Genomic DNA, 18084 nt, shown 5'->3' with positions numbered 1-18084 from the left:
CTGACCTATTTCTTGCCCTCACCTTTCCTGAAAGGTGAGCATCCAGCCCCCATCAGCCTGCACACGCTCCTCCCCAGCATGCAGCAAAGTCTGCCTGATGGTGACCATGAAGTCCTGTGCCCTGCCCGGGGCTGTAGCCCTGATGGCCATGAACCATGGTGGGAAAATCTCTGCCATAGCACTGAGTTCAGGGGATGGGGCAGCGGTGTGGGGTGCAAAGCATCCCACGTCTCTGTTAAGGTCCATCAGCACCTGCTTGCTAAATGGGTCTTGGCTAAACAAGGCTTAACTCTAGGGCCCTGCTGGGCCCCCAGGCTGCTGCAAATGCAAAAACCCTGCTGTCTACTTGCTCGGAAAATAGACCCATACCTATTTTGATTGCTGTCTGAGTGAAGGACATTTTAACCATGTCCATATTTGCAGGGCATTTCACCAGCTGTGCTTCCTCTGCGGCGATTCTGCTTCCCAGGGGTGGTAAAGGTCACCTCTATGGTGTGGAGAAAGTCACTTCAGGTTTTCCAGCTCCCTCCAGATTAAAGGTTGTTGTATTTCAGGCAAGGATATTTTGGAGATGCTTCCTTGCTGGCCATTTCCCTCATAACAGTTTTATTCATAAATGTGTGTGTTGACAGATGCCCAGCCGTGTGTGCTGGGGGATTATCACATACTCCCCGGAGCTGGCACAGCCCTCTGCATGCTGCCTGCGTCTGGCAGGGCTACAGCTAGGTCCCTGCCGGTGGAAGAAGAGAAGTCTGGTTTGTCTCTGTAGATAAAACAAGGTGGCAAGCAGCTGGGCCACTGGGCAGGCATTTGTTTAGGCAAGTGCTAAGATGGGGCAAGTCCTTCCACCCCCTTCCACAGGTCCCAAATTGTCTTTGTGCGTTTACTGGCTGCTCTGTTCACTCAGCTGCTGCTCATCGGTCCCCCCCTGTTTGCCAGCACTATTTATACCATCGCTTTAGGGTTTCAGAGGGGTTGGAAACCGAGTGCTGCAGCGATGGGGATGCTTGCAGAGCCCCAGCAAGGGGGGTTGGGGGGCAGTCAGAGCCAGCAAGTGCCCAGTGAATGCATCCAAAGGAGCCTCAGAGCTTCCAGACATTGCCGGGAAGACACCCATGAGCCAAGCCCTAGGCGGAGTGGGTGCTGGGGCTGCCGGGACAGCAGGAAGAAAAGGGAGGTTTTGTCAGGGCCACACAGAGCGTGGTTTCATCCCCACTGACCCCAGGGGACAAAGAACAAAAGGCAGCGGATGCCAAGGAGTAGGTTTTAGCTGCCCGTGGAGCCTTCCCGTTATGGCTGGCACGGCTGAGTAACGCTCAAAAAACCCAAGAGGCAAACAGTGATAGGGGCTGTTTATCTTTTTATTATAAATTTAGTATGAATGACCAATGGAAAAGTCACAATGGAGTACCAAGAACATTTTATCAAAATTTTAGCAGCATTTAAACAGTAATAGATTCCCAACCTCCTCCAGGCACCCCTTGCCCTTTGCCTCCCACCCACAAAACAGTAACCTTCACCCAAATGTGCTTTCCAAAGAGGATGTAGCTAGTCATTTCCCCCTGAGCTGCCGTGAAAAAACATCTCATCCCAAATGCTGGTTACCATGCAACCTCCATCCACGCAGGGCCAGGCTCCCGTCCCCTCCTTGCGCTTGACAGCACGGTGGGAGGCTGGCAGGCTGTGGCGTGGGACGGGATATGCCGGGGGGGACCCAGTATCTGCTCGCATCCTCGCCGTGCTCCTCACGCCAGCCCCTGCGTGGGTCAGCACTCCCACGGGCACCCATACCTTCAACCACAAAACCAGAGCTAAGCCTGTTTCCTACCCGCTGCTGCCCTTCGTTTCTGTATGTGGGGGTGCTGAGCACCCCGCGGTCCCACTCCTGTACCTGAGAGGGTGCGGCTATGGCTGGATGGACAGAAAGGGGGGAGACTGACGGTCTGTTCTCCTGCTGGAATTGACAGCAGGGCAACCAGGAGCTGAGACTTGAAGGGGAAAGGTAGAAGGTGAGCAGTGAAACTTCAAATTCAACCCACAAAATGAAGTCTGTCTACTATCAGCTAATGTGGAGAACTGTGGTCTGCCTACTAAGTAACAAGAACTAACTTTTCTGTGTGCTTTTTTTTTTTTTTTTTAAAGTTACATTAAGACATGAACAGTACTATCCTAGCCTTGCTGGCGGGAGCCTGGTGAAAACAGTGTTGAATTAGAGGTGGGAAAACACAACACACGCCCACACCTGTAGACAGCAACATAATATCGGCAAGCTATTCCCCTGCTTCTTTGGTACTTCCTAAACTTTCTTATCCAAAATATATAAGGGAAACGCACCATTTAAAAGTTACTGTTTGTAAGTATTTACACAGCCATAACCATCACGCTATGACACACAAAGGTCAATATGATATGAACAAAGTTATTTTATGAAAAGCACTTCTGCACATTTTATTTTGTTCCAGTATCTTAATAGCTTTAAAAAAATTCATGTGTTACACAGTCCTGTACCTCGCTTCTTCTTATATCAAATGGACAAGAAACATTTCCTAATCCATACTCTTCTTCAAAAGATTAAAAAATTGCCACCAAAATGATACACTATGTACAAATTTTACTAAATATTAAATTCTAGGCAATTATTTTCACCCCACTGATAATATAACTTAGGTATTGTTACCTACTATATGCATATATATTTCTTTAATATATAAGAAATGGCACCACATCACCATGTCACCAATATGACACATTGTTATGTACAGTAGATAAGAAGTTAGATATGGAAGATGGATCCTCTCTGACTGGTTCTTTCATGGGAACGCTTCTCCCCTCGGTAGTAGCTTGGCCGTTTCCCCTTTTCCCACTGGCGGAGGCTCTTCAGATGTAAGGCAGGATCCCGTACATCAGCAGTGCCATCACCCCGGCGCTGAACAAGCCGGCCACCGGCACAGTCACAAACCATGCCAGGAAGATGTTGCGGAAAAGGCGCCAGTCGACAGCTTTCTTGGAGCGGATCCAGCCGACAGCCACCACAGAGCCAACCTTGGGAGTGCGGGGAAGAGAGAGGGAGACAAGATGTGAGGGGTAGGTCCAAGCGCTCATAACATGCCCATGGCCACACCAATGCCAGTCAGCTGATACCAAGCGATGCTCTGAGATAAAGGAGCCCCTGATGATGACAATGGCTGTGTTCTGGTGGGGTGGCAGGAGGATGACAATTCCAGGGTGCTGTAACCTTTATTTTTCAGTGATCTCCACTTCTTCATGGGTCTCGGGGCCAGCCAAAGGAGAATAAATATGTTTGTGGGGTTTTCTCTGCCCTGCTAGCTCCTGGATCAGCCATGAGTGCAATGGAGGCAGCCCTCCAACCGCCCAGCACCTGACTCAGTCTGTAAGGGAGAGGGCCACTGAGTCTGGCCAGACTGTGGTCCAAATCATGAAAACACCAGGAAAGTTGTTTTTAAGGCTCTGCTGGAGAGTGTGGCATAGGGCATGTCGGGATAGCTAGTATGGTTCCCATCCCACCTGCCTGTCCTCTTGCTGGTTTGGAACATTCTGCCTGTTCACCCAGCAGCTGCTGAACCTCTGCAGCTTATAGCCTGGCATATAGTGCTGACTCCAAACAGCACCTATGTATTTCCATACTGTGGGCTATAAACAGGACAGCAGCAGCAATGTAAGCAGCTGAGCCCACCCTGTAACAGCACTGGTAACTTGGCAGGGGGCACACAGACAGCGCAAGGTTAGACCCAGTACAGCTGCCCTACATCAAACTCATCAGTCCGAGCCTTCCGATGAAAACCAGCCCTTCTGGACCAGCCAGCCAAGCAAAGCATCCAGAGCTAAAATCCTCCCTGTGGACAAAGACATCAGCCTGATGCTATGGGACATGCAAACTGCATGGACATCAAGAGGTCTGGCTCCAGGTGGGGAACGGATAAACCACCAAAATATCCTTCAAAGGCACTGTTACCAGGGCAGCTGGATAGGTCAGTGTTTTTGAAGACAAAACACACTGCGGCATGGGCAAAGCTACAACCTTTTCTTCCTTCAAATGTATTTTCAGTTGATAAGCTCAGGTATAAACCCAGCATATTATTTTTTAAGAAAGAACCGGACTGAGAAAAATATTCTTGGTGAAAAATTATGCAAAAACTTCAGAAACGCTGCGTTTTCTTTCTGCCCTGGAAACAGCCCTCCGTGCCATTAACAAAAATGTGTAAATCGGTGCAAGTCTATTCAAAGCACACGGTAAAGCAGCAAGAAACGTGGAAACTCCAAGACACAGCTGGGCTTTTGCTCCTTGAAAAGCCATCCCTACCTCCTCTTCCCTGCTTGTTTTCTTAATGGGAGTATCAGTCCCTGCCTATAGATGAGAAGATGGGCTGCTCCCCATGTGCGGAGCCAGAAAAATGATAAATGCTGGGAAGACAGGGAAGCAGGGAGAGATAGGACGGGGATATCGAACCCACATCTTTTGTTAACACCTATTTAACTTCTAACTACTGCTTAACATTTTGTTTTGGAGAAGAGAGTTATTTGTGGAAGACCCTGTAACTCTAGAGAAATAAGACTCAAAAGTGCCTGTGACAGAATAAGGGAAAACTAAACTTGATATTCTAGGACTGAAAAGGCCTCAGTCTAAAGCTTGATCAATAAGGAAATCTGTTAGACAATACTTAATCTGAAGACCCCTGAGTGTACAATATGCTATTCTGTATTTAGGAGGTGTAAGTGTATTTAGGAGGTGCCCAGCTAAGAGGAACCCCATACTTCTGACTATATCAAAGCGTTAACCCAAGGAAACAGCATTTGGTTTTCCAGCAGCTCAGCTGTTAGGTTCTGCTTTACATTTGGCATGTCTTTAGTATCCATCTGTCATACTTGCAACAAGAAGCATTGCTTATTGAGCGAGCCTGCAGTCTACGTACGATAATCTCTGAGTTCTTCCTGAAATTCAAAAGGTATCAGCAATGATGGCATTGGTAATCCGTTTTAAACATTATGAAAGTTTAGTTTATTAATAGTGATTTTGATGGACTAGAGGTTAGGAGAGTAGCTAAAACTTGGGTGCAGGGACACTACACCGTCTGCAGAATTTCAGATGATATCTACTTTGAGATTGGTTTGAAACCAGTGCAGTTTGCCTTCAGTATGTTGTGCTTAAAGCATTACGGAAATGCTTTTGGCTTTCTTATTCCTGTGCAATGGCATATCATAATAACACACAGAACATGATAATTTCATCAGAGCAACACTGAGAATATTTTTCAAAATACCAGAATCATAATAGCAAAATGGAGCTGACAGTATGACCTCAGCAAAGTCGCTTTTGCACAGAAAAAGCATTTAACTCCTGCAATCTAATTTTACCCATATGTGAACACGTTCAATCTGTTACAGCTGAGAAATGCCTGTTTATTTCTACATCTCATATCTTAGAATAAATAACAGGCACTATGTGTAAGATTCAACACGATCATTTGCCTACCTGGGCAGCAGAAAGGCAAGGTATGCATTCACTCCACACTGGCTTTTCAGTGCTAAATCCCAAGGGACGTTGAATGGGTGCAGGCAGAGCAACGTGGCTACCGTGTTCAGACTCACAAATTCCTTTGGAGGCTCAAAAGGTTAGGTCTTTCCCTCGGGCCCTCTTGACTTGGGAGGCTTTCAGAGCAACTTTCCTCTCCCCTTTGACTCGTGGCAAGGATAAAGGTGCAGTTCAGGCTCTCGGCAGGCACTGAGCGTGGAAAAGCTGCTGGGCTGTAGATTTAGGGCAGGCATATTGGGTGGTTGCTACCTCACGTAGACCAAAGCCTCTGCTTTAGGACTGAATGCAACTCCTGATCTGAGAGGGCTTGACAAATCTTTCTCAGAAGCTAATGCTTTTCTTCCTGCTACCAATCTCCAGTTTGCCACCACATCTGCTCCAAGACCTGAAAACTGCTGCTCAGAGCTTTCCTTCATACTTGGTCTCCATTTTTTGTTATAGTCTATTGTTTCACCTTGAAAAGGTCTCCCTCCACCTAAGGTGTTTCACGCTGCTCCTTCTTTGCCATCAGTTTATCCAGTGGCTGCACATTCAGTTGACTGACACCCCTTTGGTAGGGCTCCCACTTTAGCAAGTGCTGTGGAGCAAATGTTGGGGAAAAGAGTAATTCCCACTCCCTGATGCTAGAGGCTTAGGACTAGGCTCACCTTGAACCCATTTTCTTTTTGATTTCTAGGGTGACATAATTTTTCTGCTGATTTTTAAGAAGGCATTTCTATCTCAGTGGCTGACAGCACTTTCAGAGAGACATTTTCCCATAGAGTAAATGATATATAATAGTTCTTTTATTCCTTCACCACGCCCTCAAAGAAAACAAGCAATACATTTGTTACAAGTGTTTGCTTTAACTTGTGTTGATCACTTAGGATCTTTCAACTCAGGATCTCATTCTGCTGAAACACAGAGTCAGTTATAATAATGTGACATCCTGGAACAGTCTAATCCTATTGCGAAGTGGATCTTCCCATTAAGAATGATCCATCTAATGAGATACAGCAAACTACAGGGAGCAGACACAGACTAACCACATTACCTGCTTTTATGGAGGTATTTTTTAAAAATAATTATTTTGCTCTGCAGTTAGAAAAGACCAAGCTTTTAACTGCGTTGAGTCAATGAATACCTCCTAATGCTGCCCTCTCATTAGCTTATGGCTTCCAAGACATTTTCTTTTTAAATTCAGTTTATTTGTCTGTACCAAATTGTATTTTCTCTTTTACAACGGTCGGCTAGAAGTACTTCAGGCATGCAACTGAGATGATCAAAGCTGTATTATTCTCTCTGGCAAATTCTTTGTCACGCATTTGATATACCAGTCAGCTTAAAGGGAGGTGGTTCCAGGCTAGCATTTTTAGAAGTGAATCACGTTGTTATTATTTTTCCCCTCCCTGCTTGATTCAGAGGAACCAGAGTTCGGCCAACGCCGGGAAATCTGAACAGCCCTTCAGAGCAGCTCAGTCTTGGCTACTTCTCAAAGAGCTCTACAGCAGAAGAAAGAAATGATTTTGCAATAGAGGAAGGCTTTCTGAAGAAATGGTTTTCACTAGAAAAAGGCTGACTGAACCAACTTGGGGCGTTTTGCAGGATGTGTGGATTTCATTGACTCTTTCACTGGAAACTAGGTCAATGTCACAGGCAAGGATGTCCGGCTTCTTGCCCACCCGCCTGCCATGCTGTGGAGCAGTGAGCCCCAAAAACCTGCCTGCCCCAGCCCCAGCCAGAGCTGGAAGGGCTCCAAGGTCCCCAGGGTGCAGCAGCAAATCCTACAGGATATGGCTCTTGTAGGGCTTGCTGGTAAGTCCCGAAGCAGAGGGGCTTTGCCGCTCTGGGGTCTCTGATTTCGGAGGGGCTTCCCCTTGCCCTGCCAGAGGGTAAGGGATACAGACAGCTCTGCGTGTCCAAGAGCTTGGGAGTCCATGGGGAAGCAGAGGAAATTAAAAAAGGATATTTTAATTGGGAGTTCCCTGGGGAACAAAATTCCAAATTCTCACTATGTTCTTCCAGCAGTGTAAATGTCCACATGCTCCTTGTTGCCTACAAGCAATATAAATGTCTTCTCACACAGCGTATCACATAACACAACTAAATTCTGCTCGTTACCCAGCCTATATCTATAATTCAAACTGGTCTTTTTTAAAAAAAAAAACAGCCAACAACCTTGTTCAAAGAACTGATTACAAGTGCCGGATTCTGTATTATAATGCACAAAAGTGAGGACAAGTTGGTTTAAAAGAAGAGAGACATTAAAATATTAGCTTAATGATGTAGCAGTGTTTTTCATACAGGTGGCTCTAAAATACATGTAACTGGTATCACACAACTACAAGTCTACGTTATTTTAATATGTCTATATTAGTTCAATACGATCACGTAAGCGTGAAAGACATTCCAGACTTTTGTGCAATTACTTATAATGCTGACTTTGCTTAGCCATACTGGCTTTAAAAGCAGTCCTCATTACCTCGCAATCACCGTCTGCACGGCGCATCACATAGTGAAGGCAATCTGCAACAATTGGTATCTCTTGTATTTTGTTATGGTTTGTCCTAGTGATGTGATTTACTGATGCAATCACTGCAAACTCCAATACCTTGCAATGGGTGGAGCTTATTGGAATACCCACATTTGAGGCTACAAGTACCGTTAGCGCACACATTACTTCAATGCAAAATCCACTGTGAAGAAATAAAAAAAAAAGACAGATGGAAAAACTGTAGTAAAAGAGTTATATGCAGGAAATCCCATGCCATGCACTTATCAAGAAAGTGAAATATAAATGATGAATGGTGCGCAGCCTCTGAACAAGGGAGAAATGCTACCCAACCAGGTTCAAATGGCACCATTGGAGGAAACCAGGTTCTTCCTTGTAATTCTTTGCTTTAAAATTGAGGTCATGTTTTAGTAAGCGCTGTTTTTTCTTTAACCACAGCTATGGAGTTCACACTGTGCCCGATTGCAGCGACTTTACTGTGACAAGTCCAATGCATTTTTTGGAAGCCTAATTATTTTCCAGTGTCGCTGGCATGACCGAGATGCGCTGATGCACCTCTGCCTAACCGTCCTCCATGAGCGGCTGTTTTCCCCTTGCCGTGCCATTATCCGCTGGCTCAAGCGGCACAATTTTAAGATGAATAGTCCAGACTGCCTTGACTGCAGTCGCTGGGCAAAGGCATACCTTGCAGTGTGTAGTACTGACAGGAAGTCCAACATTGGAAGCTACCACAACTGTGAACGCCGAAGCCAACTCAATAGTGAATCCACTGCGGGAAGCATAAGAAAACACTTCACAATCACTCTTTGCATCAGCTCGGACTGATACCATGCAGCGTGCCACAGTCTTACCCGTTTCTTCTTTCGACTGTTTTATCTCCGACTGATTTTTGTCACAGGAATAAGTTAAGAGAACAAGGAAGGGCTGAATAATGGGAACGGCACAGGCTAGTCATCTGTAGCAACCCAGCTGCACATCTCATTGCATCAGGGACTTTTACTACTCTACGCTGCGATGAATCATGCCTAATTAGTAATTTGGTTAAGCACCAGCAGAGGTCAAGTATGCATTAAGGATGAAAATTACTGTAATAAATACATATGGTTTTAATAGTCTGAAGCACACTGGGAAAGCCACTGTAATCTTGCCATTTTGAAATGCACCTTCTGCCACATTAATTAGGTCATCAGCAGAAGACTCTGTTCATGTAGACCTCTACGCCTCAAAAGCATTCAGTATTAGTTTACAGGGTTATCTTTTTGTCCTTTCTCTCTTTCTTTCTCATTCTTTCTTTCTCTCCTTTTCCTCTTTTTTCTTGCATTTTTTAGAAAGATGGAGAAGTTGAAGCCAGGTTATCATTAAAATCAAAGCACAGCAAATGCAGCAAACTGCATTACAAACAAAATACTGGAGCAGCAATTTCTCAGATCAGTTCACACACAAAGTTCACACAACTGTAATGACAACTGTGCACCTACCTTGATGGTGTGATTGGAGTGAGGTCTTTACCCATGGTCTGGATAACTCTTCTACCCCAGACCCAGAGACCCACACAGATCCCAACACCTCCATAAAACAGCAGCCAGACGGGAGTCGATGCTTCTTGCATTACACCACCTTGCTCGTAGATAAGCCAGAGCGCAACGAGGGGACCAATTGCATTGCTGGAGAAACAGAAAAACATCGCTCAAGTTATAAAAACACAGATAATTGCCTTGAAAGAAGTTTCTTATTTTCTGTGTTATTTTTCTTCATCATGTGTGCAGCACTGCTCTGACCTGACCCTACAGGCAACACCCTTTCTCTCTTGGAAAGGCTGCAGCAGGGGGCTCTTATCATGTTGCTTTTTCAGTTACCACTTCAACGCTGATAACTATAGCAAATGCTGAAAGGAATTTCTCTTCTACAAATTGTTTCCTGAAATGGCAGATTCAGTAATACCTCATTATGTCTGTTCTGGGACAAAACCCAGTATTTTCAGTACTGTGCTGAAATTATCTCAAAATTTACCAACTGAAGAGCTCTGCATTTTTAAAATTCAAGTATTAAATTAGCTCTTTTTGTCAAAGAGGGAAATAAATGAACAAAACTACCACTGCAGACAAGAAGATACACATATAAACTAATCTGGTAACCTGTAATGTTTGGAGATACATCAGAATGCAGCCGGGAAGATGACTTAGTCTTCTTCAAATGTGTTGTAGAGCTAGTTGGACTGGATCAGAGAGGACTCATTGGTGACACAGAGCTGGCGTAAGCCCTTTTGCTACCCTGCTGCTGTTATTTAGAAAAACACTGAAACTGAGCAACACTGAAGTCCCCACTCCTAACGCAGGTCACCTGATATTGGTGGCTGGAGTCTCCAGTGCCTGGAGTGAGACTTCTGACTCTGTTTATTCTGAAAGAGCATCAAGTTTCTAGACATGAGAGTTAGAAGAAAAACTTGAAAGCTGGTATCCAGTTACTTTAGAGGCTTAAATATTAAAAAGCAGGTAAGAACTTTGACATCCCCTTTTTTTTCGGCAGCTGTTTTGCTAAACTGAGTAGCTGCTTGCCCTGCTGAGCAGCATTTATCCACAACCAAAAAAGCGTAAGAAGCGAGGCAGCGCTGCACTTATGTCTGAATATTCATGAGAAGAGCAGAGCAAACCTGTCCAGTGTCATTCAAAAAGTCTGAAAACCAACAGGAAGCTCCCCTCTTTGTAAACCGATAAGGAGAGCAGGTTGCGGCAACCGCTGCAGGCAGGACCGACAGCTATGCTCGCCCTGCAGCCAGGACCGGCTAAATTTAGTTCCTGGTCTCGTTCCAAAGCACACAGATGGAGTAAGGGCCAGTTTTAATGTCAAATATTGTGCAAACCAAGCCACCATAACCAACAGTTAATAATTTACTTGAATCCCATCTTTACCAGATACAAGGTACTAGGGGCTGAGCACTAATTGCCAAGAGACAACGGTCCTCAGCATTGCAAACTCGGCGTATCTAAACAACATGAGACCCTCCTTCTTTCTTCTGGTCCTTGAGAAATTGAACTTTGAACCCTAAGAAGCAGTCCTGGAGCAAAGTAACTAGGAAGGAATTTTAAACACACATAACATTCAAGCTGCGGGGCAAATGAAAATACTTTAAAATGCTCTTTGATATAAAAAGGAATGAACAATTCTTACATTTTTTGAGAAGTATTCTGGAAATATATTAGTGAGCTAATATGGATAATAAAATCCAGTGGGTTTGAAGGCAATGGGTAGTACGATGAAGAACTAAATACACTTTAAATAAAGAGTGATTTCCACTAGCAAAAGTACTTTAAAATTCTGGTCTGATACTGTGCCTGAGTATGCATTTGATTTGTTGAGTTTTTGTGTGAGTGAAAGGATGGTATTTGAAAAGTCCTTAATGCCTAAATGCAAGAATTACTTTAACTTCAAGGAAGAAGAGACTCTTGATTGAAGCATTTCTAATATTTTTAAGTTGACCCGCAACTTCTTTGCCAGTGTTTTCAGGTGTGGATTAAATTACTTGCACATTTAAATGCCTTATTGTGCATAGCAAAAGAAAGGTAGTTCACTGTACCTTCAACTGATGGATGCAGAAGGATGGATAAAGGCAACTAAAACATTGATCATATGAATAAAGGGAAAACTGATCACCCCTTATAGTGCTGTATGACATGGGGACAACCTCCCTGTTAAAATAACAGGTACATTTGGAGCAAGCCCAGGCACTTCCTGACTGTTCTAAAGAGATTATGGATGGATATTTGTCAGTCTTAATGTAAATGGGAAGACAAAAAAGGCTTCAAAAACTACAGCAGCAAACTATGCTCTTTTGTATCAAAATCCAGTTTTAATTATTTGCAAATGCTACAGCTCTGTGAATCAACTAAGCTTAATCCTTGAAGAAAAGGTTATTTTCTTATTTGTGGCAACGGAAGGCAAGGCAAAACTCTGCTGACTTATGCTCAGCCTCAGAGGATCCGAGTGGCTGATGCTGCCCAACAGATTAGAAGAGACGACACTGATGCCCACAGGGGCAGCACTTCTGATACCTTCCCTGTAGGAAAAGAAAGCGGAGGAATACTGGATCCATATATGCTTGGAAAGGCTAAAAGGTAATTAACTGCATTTTCCTTTGTGGGTATCTGCACCGCTGGTTATCTATACCAGAGAGACATTTCTCCTCTCCCTGTAAATAATGTTCAATGTGACTTAAACGTTCTGCTCCTAGAGACAACGGCACCTCCCAGCCTCAATATCAGCAAACTGGCAGTGGTGTGCAGCCGGTGGCTGTGATCTACCAGCGTCACGGCTCTTCGGAGGGCTCCTTCGGCTTCTGGATTTGTTCAGTAGGTCCAGGCCCAGGGGCTTGTGGTATCAACACTTCCTATGCCAATGGAGAACAGCTCTAGAAGGAGCTGTTAGGCCTGTCCCACCACAAAACTGCCAAAAGCTCACAGGGAATGCATCTGACTCAGAAACTACAAAGACTAGGATCTTGGTACTGCATACGTCAGCTTTGAGACATTATCATAAGCACATGCAATCAACCATACCTGGGACTAGGAAGAGCTCATCAGTAGAAGACAACCAGTCCCAATAGAAGAGTAAGAGAGAAACAACACATCAAAAAAAAAAGGCATCGTTAGATAAGAGACTGCTTTGAGACTGTTTGCGGTTTACAGATGTCTCCTACAGCTGAGTGACTAAGTGGATGAACCATAAGGACACTGGCTAGACTGGGATGTGGCTTCCACAGTATGTCCCACCGGTTCTATCTCATTTGACTCAAGACATGACTAGCAGAAAAGCAGACCTCAAATCTTCCATGCGTTTGGCTAAGACTCATTTCACACATCTATTTTCAAGAAGTGATTTTCTCTTACTCTCCCACACAGCTCTTTTACTTGCCTTAACTAACTCTCCTTTGTGCTGGAGCTCCAAGTCTTATTCGTGGTAGTTTAGAGGGAGAAGAAAACAGCCTGAGATGGTCACTCAGGGGGTCCGAACCCCTATCTGCATCTATCTGTGTGTAAACTGCCATTAGGTTCCTATGTAACTGAAGGGCTTTTGAGGATGTTACCGTATTATTTAGCTATTGGGTTTAAAAGCCAAGATAAGCTACTCCTGCTGTATTACTTTAGTGCTGTATACCTAATACTCATTTTTCCACTGAGCACAAGAGGATGGCCACTACGAGTTCATTTGGGGATGAATTTATAAAACGTTACGGCATAAGAAGCCTAACTCCTGGGTCTACCTCTTATGAAGTGTATTCTCCATGTTCAGTATTTTTCACCATCTCTGCTGGGCTCCGCCAGCCCTGGTTACTCACAGGGCACAGGGCTTTGCAGCAGAGGTGGTGTGTAGGGGCTGTCTGCCTTCCCTAGAGGTACAACACAGGATTAAATGCCATCTACAGTAATGCTCGTACTTGCAGACACATGTCACGGCGGTTCAGCGAAGTGCTGCTGAATGTTTCTGAAGTGCTGTCTGACCCTCATGATGAGTTCGCTAGCGCTCTCAACTAACGTGAATTGGCACAAGTTCTCTTTTTCTGCTCACTTGTGCCAGCTGAGAATCTGTCCTGCACCATTTATAAAGCTGTTCTGAAAGATAGCATTTGACAGTGAATCTGAACTATAAATAGAGTTGGCTTCTCCTCTCCCCTGTGAGACAGATAGTATTACTGGCAAAAAAAATCCCCACATTCAGCTATCATGAGACAGGCTTAGAAATTACAGTTTCCCATGCACACACACACACGAGCAGAGATTTTTAGGTACCTTTGGGTCACAAGTCCAGACCTTTCTCTGGAGGAACAAGGACTACAACCTTTTTTTTTTTTTTTTTTAGTAAAACTTAAGTGTCTTTTTCATTCATGGAAGGATGCCATCAGCTGAATGCTCTATCACCAAATCCCATCATTGTCATAATATTTTATGAACTAGCAACATTGCTATTACCTCGCTACTTCTTATTTGAGGGGAGTAGTGAGTTGCTCAAAAAGAAAATTTAACTGTATTTGAATGCTATGCTCTGAATAAGCTTTGTGTTATAATCCATGATCTACAGACTACCTGATGACCATGCCTTGATTCTCTGCTACCTGAAAAAGCAGATTGTGTTTTAGCCACTTCTTCTAGTTGAGTGAAAGAATTATCACTGATTAAAACTGAATGACGAGCAAAATAGTCGTCTGAGAAAGCTATATTAGGCTTCCAATATTACAAATATAATTACAAAATCCCCAGTCATTTGACTATTTCCCAAACCAGGATTTCACAAATGAACTTTCCACTGGGAAAATAAGTGGGATGATATTTCTGCATATGCTGCAGTTATGCCTGGACACATTACCCAGCTGAGTAAGGGCGCAAGAAAGATATGCCTGTATGTACGAACAGGAAAAAAACTATGTGCTAATCTCCAGAGATCTCAGATTATCCAAAGAGTTTTATCCTAGTTCCAGTAATCGGACAGTTTTGAAATAGTGCGTATACCATAGCACAATAAAAGTGTGTCACAGCTGTGCCCTGTGAAGTGCAAACTTTGGGTGCATTAATGAGTCAGGAAGGCTACGTATTTCTTCCTGCAGCTCATCACTGCGTGCTGTAAATGCTGGCCCTGAAACCCCAAATCCCTGGACCCTGGAGGGTTGGGTCCACCCTCCCCTCTCGCCCACCAGCATCAGCCTTCCCCCAGCAAGTCCAGTCACGGGCCCTGCTCACAGCAGGATGGGGAGGTATTCCCGTGCCCACTGGAGCCCGCTGTTTCTTGCTGCTCTTCTTTGGCTTGCCTGCATGGCACAAAAAAGATGCCACGTACCTGCACAATTAAGGACACAAGTGAAGATTCATATCTACTCAGGACATGGGCTGCACTTTCAGGATGGACTGCTATTAAAAAGGGAAGAAATCAGATTTCAGGCTGCTCTCAGTAATCATAATGGACAGATTAGCTTCCTAAATATTCTAAGTGATCTTGACTGCAGCTCTCAGGGAGGGAATAAGAAATACTAATTTTGTAATCCAGCCTTATTATAGCTCTTTCAGACTCCTTATTTAGCCAGGAAACTGAATCCCACTAAGCTCTCTGTGTGCAGTGAGATACTGGCAATGTTCTGGCCCTTCTCTCCTTTAATCCCATTGCATTTACTTTAGGAAGAGGGGAAAAGGTGAGTCCCACTGCTGTTTGTGTCCTCTGACTTAAAACTCCAGTCTGTAAGGAGGTGAAAGAAGTTTCCTCTCCCTGTATTTTGGGTAAACAGGTATTTCCTAGTTTCACTTGCATTGCTTTGCTTAACAATGAATTCCCTATCTGGTAGCAGTTCTATTTCCCTAAAACCACTGAGAGAATGTGTAGAAATACATAAAAAAATACTAAGCATTTTTACTATAGCTCTGAAATAGTTTTAAATCCTGTCTTTGGTAATGTAGCCTATATCATTTGGATAACGGAGAGAGCCATTCTTTGTCAAGCTTGTGCCATAAATCTATATAGCATTACTTGCAGACTCTAACACAAATGATCCTTTTTACCTATAGTATCCAAGTACGAATATGCAAGGGTAGTCCTGAAGTCCTCCACGTGAAATTTAATTAGAGCAGCCACGTTCAAACAACTTACACAGCAGGAACTCAGCAAAACAGAGATTCCCTGCACAACCGTGAAACATCTGCAAGCAGGTTTCTCCTCCCTACAGCATGTACCAGCTAAACCTCGGTACCACCTGCACCTTGGCACACACAGACACAGGCGGGCAGCATAGTCTGTGGTCACCCTGTTCAGCTGGAGCATTACAGCTCCTGCCACCGTCATGATAATAAACCACCTTCCTCCATGGCTAGAACCCATGAACCCAGGGTAGATGCATGCTCACACAAGCCAGGGCATGTAGCTCTTGTCATCCCTGGGGTTTCTCCTGTGACAGCAGGAATGATGGCCTGAGGTGGGGTGGGGGTAGGAAGGGACAGAAGAGGCTACCCATTTATAGGTGAAGGAATCTGTACGAGAAAAGACTAAACACATGCACAGACAGGTGTGTAGGAGCACAAGGCTCAGCCTTTTTTCACAGCATAACAGCAGATTTTAATCAGCAAACCTCACGTTGACCTACAGCATCTTTCCATGGGTCATCCCGCTTTGACTGCAAGAATTCAAGGAATAACGAGCTCCAGAGGTTGCTTGAGTCAACAAACGCATCCTCCCGTTTGCTCGAGTGGGCTGCAGGGCCAACGCACCATTTGCTCATAGCTTTCTCGTTCCCAACCCAGTAGCAAAGCAGCCACAGCCACCACTGTGCTAAGCATAGGAGATAGCTATGGGGTTAGCAGTCCTCTCTAGCCATTTCCAAAACAGCCTGCCCAAATGCCTTCATTTTCGAGAACTAGTTAATTCAGACATGCTTCCAGACTTTGAAATGCACCATAAACCCTACAGCTTCAGCAACTCTCCTGCTACCTGCATTTACGCAGGTAAGCTGTTGTGGTTGCAGCGCTGAGCTCCAGATAATCATGATTCTTGCTGAACCAACCTACACTTTCAGAAAATAAGCTGAGTCCAACTCAACCATAGGTGCATATAATCCCCACCAACCAACAAAGCCCACCCTCCTGGCCCCTCTGGAAAGCTGGCTCTGAACAAGCATTTAGGAAGCTGGCAGTTCTCCTTGTGTCACGCTCCTGGCCCAGGTCTTTTTTTCCGTCCTGCCCTTTTTATTCTCCCGTTGCCCTTGCAATGACCTGACGTGCTCCCTTTGTGCTTGGGTGCTGAGCCAGTGAGACCTGCTCACTTTGCGCCACTAATTAAGTTCAACAACAACATTTTTTTCAGCAGTTCTGTCCCAACATATTTAGTCAGGATTTTAAATTCTTTAGATTTCATTCAGCCCATGTGCACGATGGTGTCACAAGGCTCTCGGCCCGGCTCAGTTAGTCCCAGCCCTGGAAGGGCTCCAGCATCCTTGACACAGCAGCGCATATAAGCTCTGCAGCAGGGGGGCAGGAGGGGATGGTCTGAACAAAAGAGTCACCCGAATAAGGAGTTACCATGACTCCCTGATTCTTTTAACGCACAACTGCCCTGGCCAGGATCCCTGCTGATGTCAGCCTAAACACAAGCCCTGACTGCTACAAACATCAGCTCGTACAGCAAAGATGGCTGGTATCCTTACGATGCTAAAAAGCATCCTCTTGGAAGACACTGGGGTCTAGCTACCCTTATTATGAGTTAGTTCTGCAGTCGAAGGCAAAAATACTGATTTAACTCTTCTAGGTCCAGGGGAAAAGCCTGGACAAAGAAACAAGGGAGGTCTCCATATGACTTTTTGCCCACTTAAAAGCAATCCAAACTATATGGAGCACTTCTGGTTTCGGCTGGGATAGAGTTAACTGTCTTCCTAGTAGCTGGTACAGTGCTGTGTTTTGAGTTCAGTATGTGAAGAATGTTGATAACACTGATGTTTTCAGTTGTTGCTCAGTAGTGTTTAGACTAGAGTCAAGGATTTTTCAGCTTCTCATGCCCAGCCAGGGCACCTGACCCAAACTGGCCAACAGTGTATTCCATACCATGGGACGTCCCATCTAGTTTAGGAACTGGGAAGTGGGGGGGCAGGGATTCGCTGCTCGGGGACTGGCTGGGTGTTGGTCGGCGGGTGGTGAGCAATTGCCCTGCGCATCATTTGTACATTCCAATCCTTTTATTACTACTGTTGGCATTTTATTAGTGTTATCATTATCATTATTAGTTTCTTCTTTTCTGTTCTATTAAACTGTTCTTATCTCAACCCACGAGTTTTATTTCTTTTCCCGATTTTCTCCCCCATCCCACTGGATGGGGGGGGAGTGAGTGAGCGGCTGCGTGGTGCTTAGTTGCTGGCTGGGGTTAAACCACGACAGCTCCATAAAGCATTTCTGAGGTGCACCATGGTTCAGTCTGTACTGTATGCCTCATGCTTAAATATGCTCTAAAACAGGTCAATCATTTAACTACCTGCAGTTTTTAATTTTTACATTAGCTTTTATTTTTTCTCTCTTTGCTCATT

The 18084-nt window shown here is 44.6% G+C and overlaps 1 protein-coding gene across 7 annotated transcripts in view; it reads right to left on the bottom strand.

The window, feature by feature from the left end:
• Window positions 1–1343: 1343 nt before the first annotated feature.
• SLC20A2 (solute carrier family 20 member 2) overlaps window positions 1344–18084 on the bottom strand; it is a 59207-nt gene continuing 42466 nt past the window's right edge. For 4 of the 7 annotated variants that reach the window (XM_069782592.1, XM_009924939.2, XM_069782584.1 and 1 more), the window contains exons 9-11: window positions 9521–9706; window positions 8727–8811; window positions 1344–3042 (exon numbers count right to left, since the gene is read on the bottom strand). In XM_069782592.1, coding sequence (XP_069638693.1) covers window positions 2878–3042; window positions 8727–8811; window positions 9521–9706 — 436 coding nt within the window. In that variant the 3' untranslated portion in view covers window positions 1344–2877. Of the gene's footprint in view, window positions 3043–8141; window positions 8227–8726; window positions 8812–9520; window positions 9707–18084 lie in introns of all 7 variants that reach the window. The other 3 variants (XR_011324485.1, XM_069782601.1, XM_069782615.1) reach the window with 3 other exon arrangements.

Source organism: Haliaeetus albicilla, chromosome 1, assembly GCF_947461875.1.
Source record: "Haliaeetus albicilla chromosome 1, bHalAlb1.1, whole genome shotgun sequence".
Taxonomy (NCBI): domain Eukaryota; kingdom Metazoa; phylum Chordata; class Aves; order Accipitriformes; family Accipitridae; genus Haliaeetus; species Haliaeetus albicilla.
The sequence above is the reverse complement of the archived record's forward strand: the minus strand, read 5'-3'. Positions and strand labels throughout refer to the sequence as shown.